At 40.5% G+C, this 15,789-nt stretch overlaps 1 protein-coding gene across 4 annotated transcripts in view; it reads left to right on the plus strand.

Annotated features, from left to right (window-relative positions):
* The window catches only part of AEBP2 (AE binding protein 2), a 163,531-nt gene that overhangs the window by 41,852 nt on the left and 105,890 nt on the right, over positions 1-15,789 (plus strand). For all 4 annotated transcript variants that reach the window (XM_032159770.2, XM_032159768.2, XM_058443403.1 and 1 more), the window contains exon 4: positions 14,756-14,942. In XM_032159770.2, the coding sequence (XP_032015661.1) occupies positions 14,756-14,942 (187 nt within the window). The remainder of the gene's footprint in view (positions 1-14,755; positions 14,943-15,789) is intronic.

Here is a 15,789-nt window from a genome sequence, read left to right on the forward strand (position 1 = left end):
TGCCTGAGCCTGGGAGGCAGAGATTGCCGTGAGCCAAGTTTGTGCCACTGCACTTTAACCTGGGTGACAGGCCTCAAAAAAAAAAAAAGTGTATTCTACAGTTTTTGGGTAGAATGTTCTGTAAATACTTGTTAAGTTCATTTGTTACGGGGTGTAGTTTAAATCCATTATTTCTTTGTTGACTTTCGGTCTTGATGACCTGTCTAATGCTGTCAGTGGAGTATTGAAGTCCCCCACTATTATTTGGAAAACTACTTGAGGGGAGTAACTGAGGAAGACTTCCCTGGCCTTGCTAGAGATGTAGATATCCAAATACAAGAAGCTCAAAGAACAGCTGAGAAATTCATCACAAAAAGAACATCACCTAGGCACACAGTCATCAGGTTATCTAAAGTCAAGATACAATTATTATTACATTATTATGTTGCTAGGATTGTTATTATTTTACTGTGTTTATTGTGTTGCTGTCTATCCTATTTCTTAGGTCTAGTAATTGTTTTATAAATTTGGGAGCTCCAGTTGGGTGCATATATATTTAGGATTGTTATTTTCCTGTTGGACTAAGTCTTTTATCGTTATTTAATGTCCCTCTTTGTGGGTTTCTTTTTTGTTTTGCTTTTTTTTTTTTTTACTGTTCTTGCTTTAAAGTCTGTTATATTTGATATAATAATAGCTATGCCTGCTTGCTTTTGGTTTCTATTTGCATGGAGTATCTTTTTCCACTCCTTTACCTTAAGTTTATGTGAGTCCTTATGTGTTAGGTGAGTCTCTTGAAGACAGCAGATACTTGGTTAGTGGAATTTTATCCATTCTCCCATTCCGTACCTTTTAAATGTAGCATTTAGGCCGTTTACGTTCGGTGTTAGTATTGAGATATGAAGTACTGTTGTATTCATCATGCTTGTTGTTGCCTTAATAGCTGTTGTTTTTTTTCTTCATTGTGTTATTGTTTTATAGGTCCTTTGAGATTTATGCTTTAAGGAGATTCTTTTTTGTCTTGTTTTAGTCATGGAGTCTCACTCTGTTGCCCAGGCTGGAGTGCAGTGGCACAATCTTGGCTTACTGCAACCTCAGCCTCTTGGGTTCAAGCAATTCTCCCTGCCTCACCCTCCCAAGTAGCTGGGATTATAGGTGCCCACCACCACGCCTGGCTAATTTTTGTATTTTTTAATAGAGACAGGGTTTCTCCGTGTTGGCCAGGCTGGTCTTGAACTCCTGACCTCAGGTGATCTGCCCACCTCAGCCTCCCAAAGTGCTGGGATTAACAGGCGTGAGCCACTGCACCCGGCCAAGGAGGTTCTATTTTGGTGTGTTTTGAGGTTTTATTTCAAGATTTAGAACTTCTTTTAGCATTTCTTGTAGTGCTGGCTTGGTAGTGGCAAATTCTCTTAGCCTTTGTCTGAAAAAGACTTGATCTCACCTTCATTTATGAAGCTTAGTTTTGCTGGATACAATATTCTTGGCTGGTAATTATTTTGTTTCAGGCAGCAGAAGATGGGACCCCAGTCTCTTCTGGCTTGTAAGGTTTCTGCTGAGAAATCTGCTGTTAATCTGATAGGTTTTTCTTTTTAGGTTATCTGATGCTTTTGTCCCACAGCTCTTAATATTCTTTACTGCATCTTGGCTTTAGATAACCTGATGACTGTGTGCCTAGGTGATCTTTTTGGGTTGAATTTCTCAGCTGTTCTTTGAGCTTCTTGTATTTGGGTGTCTACATCTTTAGCAAGGCCAGGGAAGTTTTCCTCAGTTATTCCCCTCAAGTAAGTTTTCCAAACTTGTAGATTTCTCATCTTTCTCAGAAACACCAGTTATTCTTAGGTTTGGTTGTTTGATGTAATCCCACATTTCGTGGAGACTTTGCTAATTTTTTTTTTTTTAATTATCTTTTCTTTGGCTTTGTCTGATTGGGTTATTTCGAAAGCCTTGTCTTTGAGCTCTGAAGTTCTTCTACTTGTTGTAGCCTGTTATTGAAACTTCCCAGTGCATCTTTTTTTTTTTTTTTTTTTTTGAGACCGAGTCTCACTCTGTTGCCCAGGCTGGAGTGCAGTGGTGCTGTCTCCACTCACTGCAACCTCTGCCTTCTAGGTTCAGTGATTCTCTTGCCTCATCCTCCCGAGTAACTGGGATTACAGGTGCCTACCACCACGCCTGGCTAAGTTTTGTATATTTTTAGTAGAGACAGGGTTTCATCATGTTGGCCAGGCTTGTCTTGAACTGCTGACCTCAGGTGATCCACCCACCTCTGCCTCCCAAAGTGCTGGGATTACAGGTGTGAGCCACCATGCCTGGCCTCCAGTGCATTTTCTGTTTCTCTAAGTGTGCCTTTTATTTCTAGAAGTTGTGATTGTTCTTTCTTTTCCTTCCTTCCTTCCTTCCTTCCTTCCTTCCTTCCTTCCTTCCTTCCTTCCTTCCTTCCTTCCTTCCTTCTTTCCTTCTTTCTTTTTGAGGCAGAGTCTCGTTCTGTCACCCAGGCTGGAGTGTAGTGGTACAGTCTTGGTTTATTGCAACCTCCAACGTCTACCTCCTGGGTTCAAGTGATTCTTATGCCTCATCTTCCTGAGTAGCTGGGATTACAGGCACATGCCAACATGCCTGGCTAATTTTTGTATTTTTAGTAGAGACGGGGTTTCACCATGGTGGCAAGGCTAGCCTTGAACTCCTATCCTCAGGTGATCTGCCCGCCTCAGCCTCCCACAGTGCATAAGCCATGGTGCCCAGCCTCTAGTGCATTTTCTATTTCTCTAAGTGTGTCTTTTATTTCTAGAAGTTGTGATTGCTGTTTCTTTATATCTTTTTCTCTGGAGAATTTTTCATCCATATCCTGTATTGTTGTCTTTAATTTGGTTTTCACCTTTCTCTGATATCTCCTTGAGTATCTTAATAATCAACCTTCTGAATTCTTTATCTGGAAGTTCAGAAATTTCTTCTTGGTTTGGATCCATTGCTGGGGTTATAGAACCCTGTTTTGTCATACTACCAGAATTACTTTTCTGGTTCCTTCTAATTTGTTTAGACTAATTTCGGTGGAAAAGACTGGATCTCAGGGCCTGCTGTCTCCCACTTCCTCTGGGGCTTCCTGAGAGCTGGACTGCAGTGATTGTTACTGCTCTTCTGAGTGTAGCCATCCAGCAGCAGGGCTACCAGGCTCTGGGATGGTGCTGGGGAATGCCTACAAGGAGTCCTGTGATGTGATTCATCTTCAGGTCTCCGAGCTATGGATACCAGCACCTGCTCTGCTGGAGGCGGGAGGGGAGTGGAGTGGACTCTTTGGTGGTCTTCGGTTGTAGATATGTTGAGTGTACTTGCTTTCTTGAATACTGGTTATGCTAGCAATGAACTTGTAATGTGGACACACTCAGGACCTCTGGTTGGCCAGGATGTCGCAAGCAGTGGAATTAGCTGTTGTTTTCCCCTTCCTGGGATGCGGGTTATTCTGTCTTGAGTTGCTCTAATGGCCTGAGTTGGTTGGCCTCCAGCCAGGAGGTGACACTTTGAAGAGAGCACCAGCTGCATTAGTAGTAAGTAGGGAGATTGCTTGCCCTAAGTTGGCCTGGGCAAGTATTTTGGTTTCCTGGGAGATGGGTGGGGCTATGTTTCCTGTTCTGCTAAAGGGGCAGGTAGAGAAATACCATCAGGTGGGAGGAGGGTTAGGCGGAACTGGGCTCAGACTCACTTTCATTGGGCGGGGCTTGCCACAGCCACTGTGGGTGGGAGATAGGGCTTTGGTTTTCAGGCCAGTGGGGTTATGTTCCATAGGGGATTTTGGCTGCCTCTGCTGTGTCATATAGTTCACCAGGGAAGTGGGGGGTTGTGAGAGTCCTGGTTGCGAGAGACCTCATTCAGCTCCCACGCAGTGGGTGAAGCCACTCTCGCTCCTTGGCGTACCGCTCAGACCCTGCCCCGGCTTCCCTGCTGAGAAAGCAAGGCCTTCAGACCTCGCCCCTCCCCAACTGCCTACTCCCTCAGCAGTCTGCGCTGGTATCTGCAGCAGTTCCTGTTCCCTCCCCACCTCCCTTTTCTGCTCAAGAAAATCCATGTCCAGCTGAAATTGTTACTATCTCATTTAGAAGCTTCTTTTGCCCTGTTACCCTTCCCTAATTCTACTGGCTGTCTTCCGCTAGTACCCTTGTGAGATATAGTCGGGGATGGCTTCCCTGGGCTCTAGCTAGAGGCTGGGAATGCTTACAAGGTATTTCCCACTGCTGCTTCTACTTTTATATTTTGCACAGTTCCATTAAATCTGTTTCAGCCCTAGGTAAGGTTAAATCCGTCTCGTCTCCCATGATCTGGATTTTCAGATTCCCCAGTGGGGATGTGTGTGTAGAGGCAGGTTTTCCCGCTCTTACACTTTGGGAACTCACAGTTTTTTACCTGTCTCACGGAATTTGCAGCAGTGTACTGCTTCTTTGAAAGGACCTGTGAATTTTTTCGGTTTGCCCGGTATATTCCTGGGGTGGTTCTTGAAGCAAAAGTTCACGGTGTGAGTCTCCCCATGGTGTTCTCTCTGCCAAAGTGGGAGCTGCATGTTAGCCCTTTCTCCTATCTCCATCTTCCTCCTCCCGATTGTACCTTGCTTTTTGAATATACTTTATGCTAGGATCTTTTCATATCAGTTCATAGTGAGTAGTCTCATTTTTTCAGCTTCATCGCCTTCCATTGTGTAATATTAGCAGTTTAACCAAACTTTGTAGATACACTTGGGTTGCTTCTTGTCTTGCTGTTACAAATAGTGCTATAGTGATGAATCCTGAATATGTGTCATTTTGTACATGTATAATTATGTATGTAGGAAAAATCCCCTAAAATGATGTGAGTGGGTGGATCAAAGGTTAATGTAAGCATTGGTAATTTTGATAACTTGCCAAATTGTCATTCCCTAGAGATAGTGCCATCATCAGTAATTTTAGAGTGTCTGCCTAATGTTGGAGTGTCTCCAAGGCTTTGATGAGAGAGGATTGTCAAACTTTTGGATTTTTGCTAATCTCGTAGGTGAGACATTACTTCTTTTTGTTTGTTTGTTTTTTGTTGGGATACAGAGTTTGGCTCTGTTGTCCAGGCTAGATGGAGTGCAGTGGCACGATGTCGGCTCACTGCAACATCCACCTCCTCAGTTCAATTGATTCTCATGCTTCAGCCTGTGGAGTAGCTGGGATTACAGGCAGGCACCACAATGCCCAGCTAATTTTGTTTTTTTTTTGGTATTTTTAGTAGAGATGGGGTTTCACTACATTGGCCAGGCTGGTCTTGGACTTCTGGTGATCCGCCCCCGCTTGGTCTCAGAGAAGTTACATCTTAATAGGTTTTTTTTTTTTTTTTTTTTGAGACGGAGTCTTGCTCTGCTCTGTTGCCAGGCTGGAGTGCAGTGGTATGATCTCGGCTCACTGCAACCTCCGCTTCCCAGGTTCAAGTGATTCTCCTGCCTCAGCCTCCCCAGTAGCTGGGACTACAGGTACCCACCACCACACCCAGCTGATTTTTGTATTTTTAGTAGAAACGGGGTTTCACCATGTTGGCCAAGATGGTCTCGATCTCTTGACCTCGTGATCCACCCGCCTTGGTCTCCCAAAGTGCTGGGATTACAGGTGTGAGCCACTGCGCCTGGCCCATCTTAATAGTTTTAATTAGTATTTCTTTCATTATGGGTTAGGTTGAACATCTTTTCATATGTTTAACCATTCAGATTTTTTTTCTTAATTTTTTTAAAAATAAGTGGTCTCTGAAGAAAAAAATCAAGGAGGTAGTAAATGAATAAATGAATGAATAAATAAATAAATGGTCTAATTAGTTTTCTGGGGCACAGGTCCTATTACTTTAACACCCCAGTGTTTCCTGTAGTCATACCACAGATCTTGGCCATGACATTTGCTAGAAATGTGACTGCGAACTGCTTTCTTAACTTCCTGTCTAATGTGTAGTTGGTAGTACTAGTTACCTCATGAAGTTCTTGTTAAGTGTGTGCACAATAAATATAAGAGATTATTTATTAAAGTAAAAGAATCACTTAAATCATTTACATCTTCATTGTATTTCCATGTGTGTGTGCGTGTGTAAGTATATTTTAAGGCAGCCATTCTGCTGGTTGACGATGATGTATATGCAGGTTAATTTCAAAGCCTATACAAATGTTTTGTGTTTTTTTTTTTTTTTCCAAATCCTTTTCTTAGAAACTGTAGACGTTTCCTATTGGAGAGGGGAAAGAAACTGTCTTTGAAAGAAAAAAAGTTAAGGTATATGATTTAGTGAGGTATTGTTCCATACATGAATCATAGGAATTATTTAAATCAACAAAACATTGATGTCTAAAGTACCTGGCACTATGCTGGGCATTATGGAAACGAGGTAATGAGAAAAACAGAGTAGGCAGGGTGCTGTGGCTCATGCTGTAATCCCAGTACTTTGGGTGGCTGACACAAGCAGATTGCTTAAGCCCAGGAGTTTCAGACCAGCCTGGGCAACATGACGAAACCCTGTCTGTACAAAAAAAATACAAAAATTAGCCAGGCGTGTTGGCATGTACCTGTAGACCCACCTACTCAGGAGGCTGAGACCCACCTACTCAGGAAGCTGAGGTGGAAGGATCACTTGAGTCCGGGTGTTTGGGGCTGCAGTGAGCTGAGACTGCACTCCGGCCTGGGTGACAGAGAGAGAGAGAGAGACCCTGTCTCAAAAAAAAAAAAAAAAAAAGTAAAAAGAAAAGCGGGCCTCTATACTCAGGGAACTTGTAGTCTGTGGGTTTATATAGATCTAAAGAAACTTAAATAATGAAATGTAAGTTCTTCAATAGCGACCTATGAGGTTCTCTGAGTTAGGGATGAATTAAATTATAACAGGGGCTGGGAAAGGATAGTAGAAGATGAATGGCAGGTGACTATAGAGAGAGGAAGTGATAAGGTGATGTTTGAGGTGAGCCTCTGCTTTTTTTTTTTTTTTCATTTTGTTTAAAGTTCTGATGTATAGTTGTGTCGAATGCACACTTGTTTAACAGTTTAATGATTTGTTTCTTATGTTTGTATGCACATTTGTAACTACCATCCTGATGGAGAATATTTCAGTAAGACAAGATTTCTACTGTCCTTTTCTGGTCTGTTTCTTCTCCTGCCCTCCACCCATCTGCCCAGACTATATTCTAGTTTCTTTCATACTTACTTTATAAACTCTTATATGAACTCTTAGTTGTGTGAACTCTTGTATCTGGCTTTTTGTTCACTCAACAAAATATCAGCGAGATTTGTACAAATTGTATGAAGCGGTCATTTAAAAACACGGCTCTGTAATATTCCACTGTACGGATAAATCCATTCACTTCCTTTTGGGCATTTGGATTGTTTCCAATCATTGGCTGCTATTTTTTTTGTTTTGTTTTGTTTTTTGAGACGGGGTCTCACTCTGTCACCAAGGTTGGAGTACAGTGGCCTGATCTCTACTCACTGCAGCCTCAGTCTCCCTGGCTCAGGTGTTACTCATACTGCAGTCTCCCAAGTAGCTGGGATTCAGGCGTGTGCTACCATGTCCAGCTAATTTTTTGTAGAGACAGGGTTTTGCCATGTTGCCCAGGCAGGTTTCGAACTCGCAGGCCCAAGCGATCCTCCCCCTGTGACCTCCCAAAATGCTGGGATTACAGGCATGAGGCACCATGCTCGACCATCTTTGGTTACTATTAACCAAGTTGCCCCATGGACATTCCTTTACATGTCCTCTGATTACACACACGTATTCGTTTCTCTTAACTATAATATCTTAATACTACCAGTCCTTTGTTTTCTTTTCTTTTATTTTTTTTTTGAGATAAAGTTTCTGTAACCCAGGCTGGGGTGCAGTGGCGCAATCTCAGCTCATGTAACCCCCACCTCCTGGCCTCCAGCGATCTACCCGCCTCGGCCTTCCAAGGTGCTGGGATTACAGGCATCTACCGATCCTTTTAATTTTGGCCATTCTAGTGGATGAGTAGTGGTATCTCATTGTGGCTTTAATTTTTGTTTCATCAATTTGCAATGATGTTGACCACATTTTGTGCTATGGGTATCTGAATATTCTATTTTGGGTGAAGTGCCTATTCAAGTCTTTGCCAATTGTGTTAATTGGGTGGTTTGTCTTTTATTATTAGGTTAATAGAAATTCTTCAGAAATTTTGAATATGTCTCTTGTTAGATACATGTATTGTAAATAACCTTCTCCTAGTCTTTGGTTATCCTTTTCCCTGTTTCTAATGGAGTCTATTGTGTTATAGTGAAAAGGGGGATCATTTCAGGTATTTTTTTTAAGTACATAATTCATATACATAAAATTTAACATTTTTAAGGTACTATAGTTCAGTGATTATTTAGTATATTCACAGTTTTGTAAAATTATTACCACTGTCTGGTTACAGAAAGTACGTATGCTTTTGAAAGAGAAAAAAGGGGCTGGGTGCAGTGGTTCACACCTGTAATCCCAGCACTTTGGGAGGCCAAGGCGGGCGGATCATTTGAGGTGAGGAGTTCGAGACCAGTCTGACCAACATGGTGAAACCCTGTCTTTTCTAAAAATACAAAAATTAGCTGAGTGTAGTGGCATGCACCTGTAATCTCAGGTACTTGGGAGGCTGAGGCAGGAGAATCGCTTGAAGCTGGGAGGCAGAGGTTGCAGTGAACCGAGGTCATGCCACTGCACTCGTCTGGGTGAGAGAGCGAGACCCCACCTCAAAAAACATAAAAAAAAAAAATAGCGAAAAAAGGGAGCATTTAAAAAAGTGAACTATTTAGGGAAGAGCATGTAGTTTCATATATGTAAGTGATTATTGTAGCAATTTGAAAATATTTAAAAACAAATATTTCTGATTAGTGAGCTTTGACTATCTAGAAGTTAAATGTTAATGCAATTGGTGAAAAAAGTTTCTCATGTTTGTTCTGTGGTGAGCAAGATGAAGTAAGGGTCAGAAAGAATTATAGCAGACTTGATTGATGCATTGCAGAGCCTTGCACATTGCATATGTATATTATTACATATTTTAACTAAATTAATTCTTACTATAATTCTTTGAGTTAATTACTGTTGTTGCCCTCATTTTTTTAGATAAGGAACTGAGGCAAGAACAGATTATTATTATTATTTTTTTTGAGGCATAGTTTTGTTCCGTTGCCCAGGCTAGAGTGCAGTGGTGTAGTCTCAGCTCACTGCAACCTCTGGCCCTGGGCTCAGGTGATCCTCCCACCTCAGCCTCCAAAGTAGCTGGGACCACAGGCACACGCCTGGCTAATTTTTGTGTGTGTGTGTATATATATATTATATATATATATATTTTTTTTTGGTAGAGACAGGGTTTTGCCATGTTGGCTAGGCTGGTCTCGAGCTCCTGGGCTTAATTGATCCACTCACCTCAGCCTCCCAAAGTGTTGGAATTACAGGCATGAGTCATTGCTCCTAGCCATATTAAATATTGTTTGTGGCCATGGTCAGTGGCAGATTCTGAATTTCAGAGGCAGAAAGAATCCGGGGTCGTTAATTATGTTACTCTGGTGTATTTGTTGAAACCAAGAAATCAACATTTCTGTTTGGAATTTTTCTTCCTTTAGATCACCTCCTCATTATCTGTAAGACTGGTGCTTTCTGATTTGTGTTCTGATTGTTGATCTTCATAGGACTTCTGGGAATATGAATAAGATGATCTCAGTACTAACAAAGACGGTCTTAGTATTGCTTCGTCCAAATAAATTGTTCGGAAAAAGAAAAAACCAATTCAGTAATTCTGTGTTTCAAATTTTAGAAAAGCTACTTGGCCACCAACATATTTTTTTTATTGTTGTTTGAGATGGACTCTTGCTCTGTCACCCAGAGCAATGGTGCGATCTCGGCTCACCGCAACCTCTGCCTCCCAGGTTCAAGCTATTCTCCTGCTTCAGCCTCCAAGTAGCTGGGATTACAGGCATCTGCCACCACGCCCGGCTAATTTTTATATTTTTAGTAGAGGCATGGTTTCACCAAGTTGGCCAGACTGGTCTCGAACTCCTGACCTCAGGTGATCCACCTGCCTCGGCCTGCCAAAGTGCTGGGATTACAGGCGTGAGCCACCATGCCCGGCCAACATACATTAATATATAGGGTATTTCAGTGGGAGACCACATTTAAAACAGTGTTTGTATTAGTCTGTTTTTCACACTGCTATAAAGATACTACCTGAGACTTAGTAATTTATAAACCAAAGAGGTTGAATTGACTCACAGTTCTGCATGGCTGGGGAGACCTCAGGAAAATTACAATCATGGGGGAAGGTGAAGGGGAAGCAGTACCTCTTCTTCACAAGGTGGTGGCAGAGAGAGTGCAGGGGAACCTGCCATTTTTATAAACCATCAGATCTCGTGAGAACTCCCACACTATGACAAGAACAGCATCAGGGAAACCGCCCCCCATGATCCAGTCACCTAGGAGGTTTCTCACCCAACACATGGGGATTATAATTCAAGATGAGATTTGGGTGGGGACACAGAGCCAAACCATATCAGTGTTCAACAACCAGCTTTTCCCTCATCATTGAAATCGGTTTCTTTTTCATCAGAACACCATGCGTAGGGTCTTGAGTTCAATGATGATATATTTATGAGTGAAAATATAAAACATATTTGAAAAGTAAAACCATACTCAGCAACATGAAATGCTCATGTAAAGAGGATGGTACTAGACTGTTTGAAGAAACAGCAGATTTGTCTCTGCCTCATGTTCTGTAGGATTTTGATTAGTTGATGCCTAAAATTATTTTTTCCTTTAGCGGAGAAAAGTTTGTATTTAAGTGAAATATGTGTGATTCTATTATATTTTTCTTTTAATGTAAGCACTCTTTAGTTCTAAATTTTACTTACGTTTTTTTTTAATGATTTTTGATTGATAAATGACCAAAATCAAAGATAAAACAATTTTCTGTTAGAATTCTCATTACTGGTTTCATTTCTAGAGACTGAATCATTGATGATTAAAATAAACTTTTTTTTTTTTTTTTTTTTGCGTGGGGGAGGTTAGAGATGGAGTCTCCCTTTTTTGCCCAGGCTGTTCTCAAACTCCTGGGCTCAAGTGATTTTCCCACCTTGGCCTCCCAGAATGTTGGGATTGTGCGTGCACTTGGACTAAAATAAACTCTTGATGGTAACATTATGAGTTTTAGATGCTACTAGGGCCTATCTTTGCTGTCTGGAAGGATGCTGGGACAAAATGACTCTTAAGACTTACAACATTTCTCAATTCAGACTAGCCACGTTTCAAATGCTTAGACATTACATGTATCTAATGGATATATGTATTGGATGGTACAAAACTAACCCATTAGGGTAATTAAACACTCTCAAGTATCAAGCAATTTTGAGTATCGGGTTTTGTATGTTTATTTTTTTCTTTCCTTTTTTTTTTTTATTGTGACTGAGTCTCACTCTGTTGCCCAGGCTGGAGTGCAGTGGCACGATCTTGGCTCACTGCTCTGCGTCCCAGGCTGAAGTGATTCTTGTGCCTCAGCTTCCTGAGTAGCTGGGTTGTATATAGGCTTGTGCCACCATGCCCGGCTAATTTTTTTTTTTTTTTTTGAGACAGAGTCTCACTCTTCTGCCCAGGGTGGAGTGCAGTGGCATGATCTCAGCTCACTGCAACCTCCCTGGCTAATTTTTGTATTTTTATTAGAGACAGGATTTCACCATGTTGGCCAGGCTGGTCTCAAACTCCTGAATTCAAGTGATCCACCCACCTCAACCTCCCAAAGTATTGGGATTACAGGCGTGAGCCACTGTGCTCGGCTCAGGTTTTAAATTAAAAGTTAAATTGGTCATTACGGAAATGCAGTTGAAAACCACAAGATACCATTTCATACTCACTAGGATGATTTTAATAAAAAAATGGAAATAGTGTTGGCAAGAATGTGGAGCTGGTGATTATACAACGTTGTGAATACACTAAATTCCACTGAATTGTACACTTTCAAATGGTTAATTGTATGTGATATAAATTTCACTTTAATGAATAATATTAATTTAAATGAAATAAAGTTAAAAATTCATTTACTCAGTTACAATAACCATATTTAAAGTGTTGAGTAGCAATATTTGGCTAGTGGTTCGTAGGTGTGCAGTGACCTTGGCAGTGGACCATGTAGTTCTGTGGCAACATGGTACTCTACAGAAGAGATGGCATCTTTAAAAAGTGTTATTATTTCTTGGTACTCAAAATATGTATGATAAAATTTTAGATTTTAAATATAGAAATCATTAAATGCTGACTTCTCATGGTCAGAGTCTGTAGGTGAAAATTCTTGATGCAGCCTGTTTGAGGACCATGCCATTCATAGGGTTGTTGTATGAATTAAATACTAATTTCAGAGCAATGAATATGGCTAATTGTCTCTATTCAGGGTTTCCCATAGCCCTGTGCTTTAATTAGGCCTTACTGTACTCCTCTGAAATTATACTGCTTTATATGTATGTTTTGCTGAACATATAGAAGCTCTTCTAGTGTAGTATCTATATCTTATTCATCCTTATCCTTCTAGCATATTATGTAATACTGGACATAGATAAGTATTTGAACTAAAGTCTTGAATCATTTCTCCCTCTTTTTTAACTTAGTATGCACCACAGAGTAAGTAAACATTTTTCATAGAGAAGCTGAGGGCCATAAAGAGCCCCCAAAATATATTTTGTATGTCAAAGTAAAGAGAGTAATTATTAATGGATACCATATAAGAAGAATGTGTGATTTTTTTTTTTTATCAGCATCAGTAAACATGTAGCTGTTTAGTTCTGCTAATATACTTAGTAATATCTATGATTTGCAAGATGCTTCTGGGAATATAAATATTCATAAATATACATCTCTGTGTTCAAAATGGAAAGTGTTAGTTGGGATAAGTATATAGATATGCAGTGAAGTGTGAGGACAGCCTCAATGGAGAATTAGGTCTTGTCCATTTGGGGCAGATTTAGAGAGACTTTATGAGGAAAGTTATGATTTTTACAAATAAAGGGCTGTGTTGTGATTTTAGTAGCTTACAATTGGTAGAGGTACCTCGATTGAAGGAAAGAGCCTGAGGCATGTGATTTTTTTAATGCTATTATCTAGATGAACTTTTACAAGATGAACCCCCTGGGGATAACATGATGAATATATTTGGTTTTTAACATGACACATTTATGTGCTTAGAGTTTGGAAGTCAAAAACTAAGTAAATTGGTTAAATGACTAATAGAAAAGTCATTATCCATCCAACTGTGGATATTTCTATTTTGTTTTGTTTTAATTACCACGATTCATTTGTTAGAAGACCTGCAATTTTTTTCCCCCAAGATATAATTAGAAATCACACACTTATACCGTAGTTAATTTGTATATATTAATTCTGTTGCTACCTGAACATTCTGCATTCTTTGTTAAAATAGCACATCTGTCAGGTGACTTGGGTAGTTAACCTTTTGATTTCTTAGTATTGCAAGTACAGAAGGCTAAAGAGGCAGTATTTAATGGATATTGTGGAGGGCTGCATATGACCAACACTGAGCATGTCTTTTCTGAGAGAGAGGCTAGATCTAATTGTTTAACAAATTAATTTTATTTATTTTTAAAATATTAAATGTAGTCCGTATGGGTTTTCATGTGAAGTTTAAGAAATTTGTAAGAAAGTAATTTACAAAAACAAGGCACGTGTGGTGGTGCACACCTCCTAGCTCTGTGGGAGGCCGAGGCAAGTGAATGGTTTGAGCCCAGGAGTTCAGGACCAGCTTACCCAACATGGTGAAACCCCCTTTTTGACAAAAAATGCAACAACAACAAAATATTAATAGAGCGTGGTGGCGTGTGCTTATAGTACTGCTACCTGGAAGGCTGAGGTGGGAGGCTCGCTTGAACCTGGGAGTTCGAGGCTGCAGTGAGCCGAGATCATGCCACTGCACTTCAGCCTGGGTGACGGACTGAGACCCTGTCTCAAAACAAAACAAAACCCCAAATACAAAATACATTAAAAAGTCAATATTGAACTTTTCTCTTACCTGTTTTAATAGTGTATAACACTAGGAAGTCTGCTGAAGATTTTGAAGTAGCACGTATTCTAAGAAAAATACTTTAAAAATCCAGGAATCCAGCTGGGTGCGGTGGCTCACACCTGTAATCCCAGCACTTTGGGAGGCTGAAGCAGGCAGATCACATGAGGCCAGGAGTTCGAGACCAGCCTGGCCAATGTGGTGAAACCATATCTCTACTAAAAATACAAAAATTAGCCAGGCATGGTAGCACACACCTGTAATCCCAGCTACTCGGGAGGCTGAGGCACAAGAATCACTTGAACCCAGGAAGCAGAGGTTGCAGTGAGTGGAGATCACACCACTGCACCCCAGCCTAGGCAACAGCAAGACTCTGTCTCAAAAAAATAAAAATAAAATTCAGGAATCCAGTCGTTGCCAGGATATCTAATTCTTTATTGCAAAAACAGCTTAGTGTTCCTGCTATAAAAATGATTGATTCAAAACCAGATTTTTCTGGGAAGAAAAATCCCATTATTTTTGTATTGCATGTAGTGGAAATAGCAGTAAACTGGGAGGTCGTGAAACTTGTTGCATTTTCAAGCTTTGTCTAATGTATGTCATCTTACTTGGCAACTTCATAAAGTGAAAAGACTACTAGTCCCTTATGCTTCCTTTCTGGAATTAGTTCTATTGTACTGCTTATTCTGAAAATACTAGATATTCATTCATTTTATATTCTTCTCGTGCCCTACACAGCATGCCTGACATTATTTCTGTTTTATTTTCTTTTAGTGTGTTGTTGGTGGCTGCAATGCCAGCTTTGCTTCTCAGGGAGGGCTAGCTCGTCATGTACCCACACACTTCAGTCAGCAGAACTCCTCAAAAGTTTCTAGCCAGCCAAAGGCCAAAGAAGAATCTCCTTCTAAAGCTGGAATGAACAAAAGGAGGAAATTAAAGAACAAAAGACGACGCTCATTACGTAAGTGTTACACTGAGAAAATCTGATGTATTTGATGGTTTTAAAAGATATCTTAGGCTTTTATGCAAATCCACTTTGAACTTCAACTCCTTTTCTATTAAAAGTAATAAACAAGTAGGATGCCTGTCTGTCAGTGAGAGTGAGAATTCAGTGGCACATGTTTGTAGTAGCTAAGGGAGTATATGTGGCCTTCAAATATAAACTGTATAAAATTAGATTTGGGGGCTACTCTGATTCTTTTCTAAAATAACATTTAAAATATGGTAACATTGGTATTTCTAGAAATATTTTAGAAAATCTGAACATGTTAAAAGTAAATATCAAGTAAAAGTTAAGTAATCTATCTATTCCAAAGTAGTGTGTGTACCTGAGTGGGGAGGTAGAGGCTGCAGTGAGCCGTGATCGCGCCACCACACTTGAACCTGGGAGACAGAGTGAGACTCTGTCTCAGAAAACCAACAATAAAAAAAACCACCACAAAGGAATGTGTGTGGATAACAAAGCAGTGTTGCTTTTTTTTTTTTTTTTTTGAGATGGAGTCTTGCTCTGTCACCCAGGCTGGAGTGCAGTGGCGTGAGACAGGGTTTCACTGTGTTGGACAGGCTGGTCTCAAACTCCTGACCTCAGGTGATTGCCTGTCTCAGCCTCCCAAAATGCTGGGATTACAGGTGTGAGCCACCGCACCCAGCCAATAGCAAAACAATTTGAATGTGATGGGTGTCATAGTACCTAGTCTATTGTAACATATGTACAGTGTTTATGTGCTTACTTACCAAAATGTATCCTTGATGTTTAGGATAGAAAATAATTAGATGATAAGGCTTGTAAATGCTGGGAGCAGGAACAG

This window comes from Hylobates moloch, unplaced genomic scaffold (genome assembly GCF_009828535.3).
Source record: "Hylobates moloch isolate HMO894 unplaced genomic scaffold, HMol_V3 SCAFFOLD_8, whole genome shotgun sequence".
Lineage (NCBI taxonomy): Eukaryota > Metazoa > Chordata > Mammalia > Primates > Hylobatidae > Hylobates > Hylobates moloch.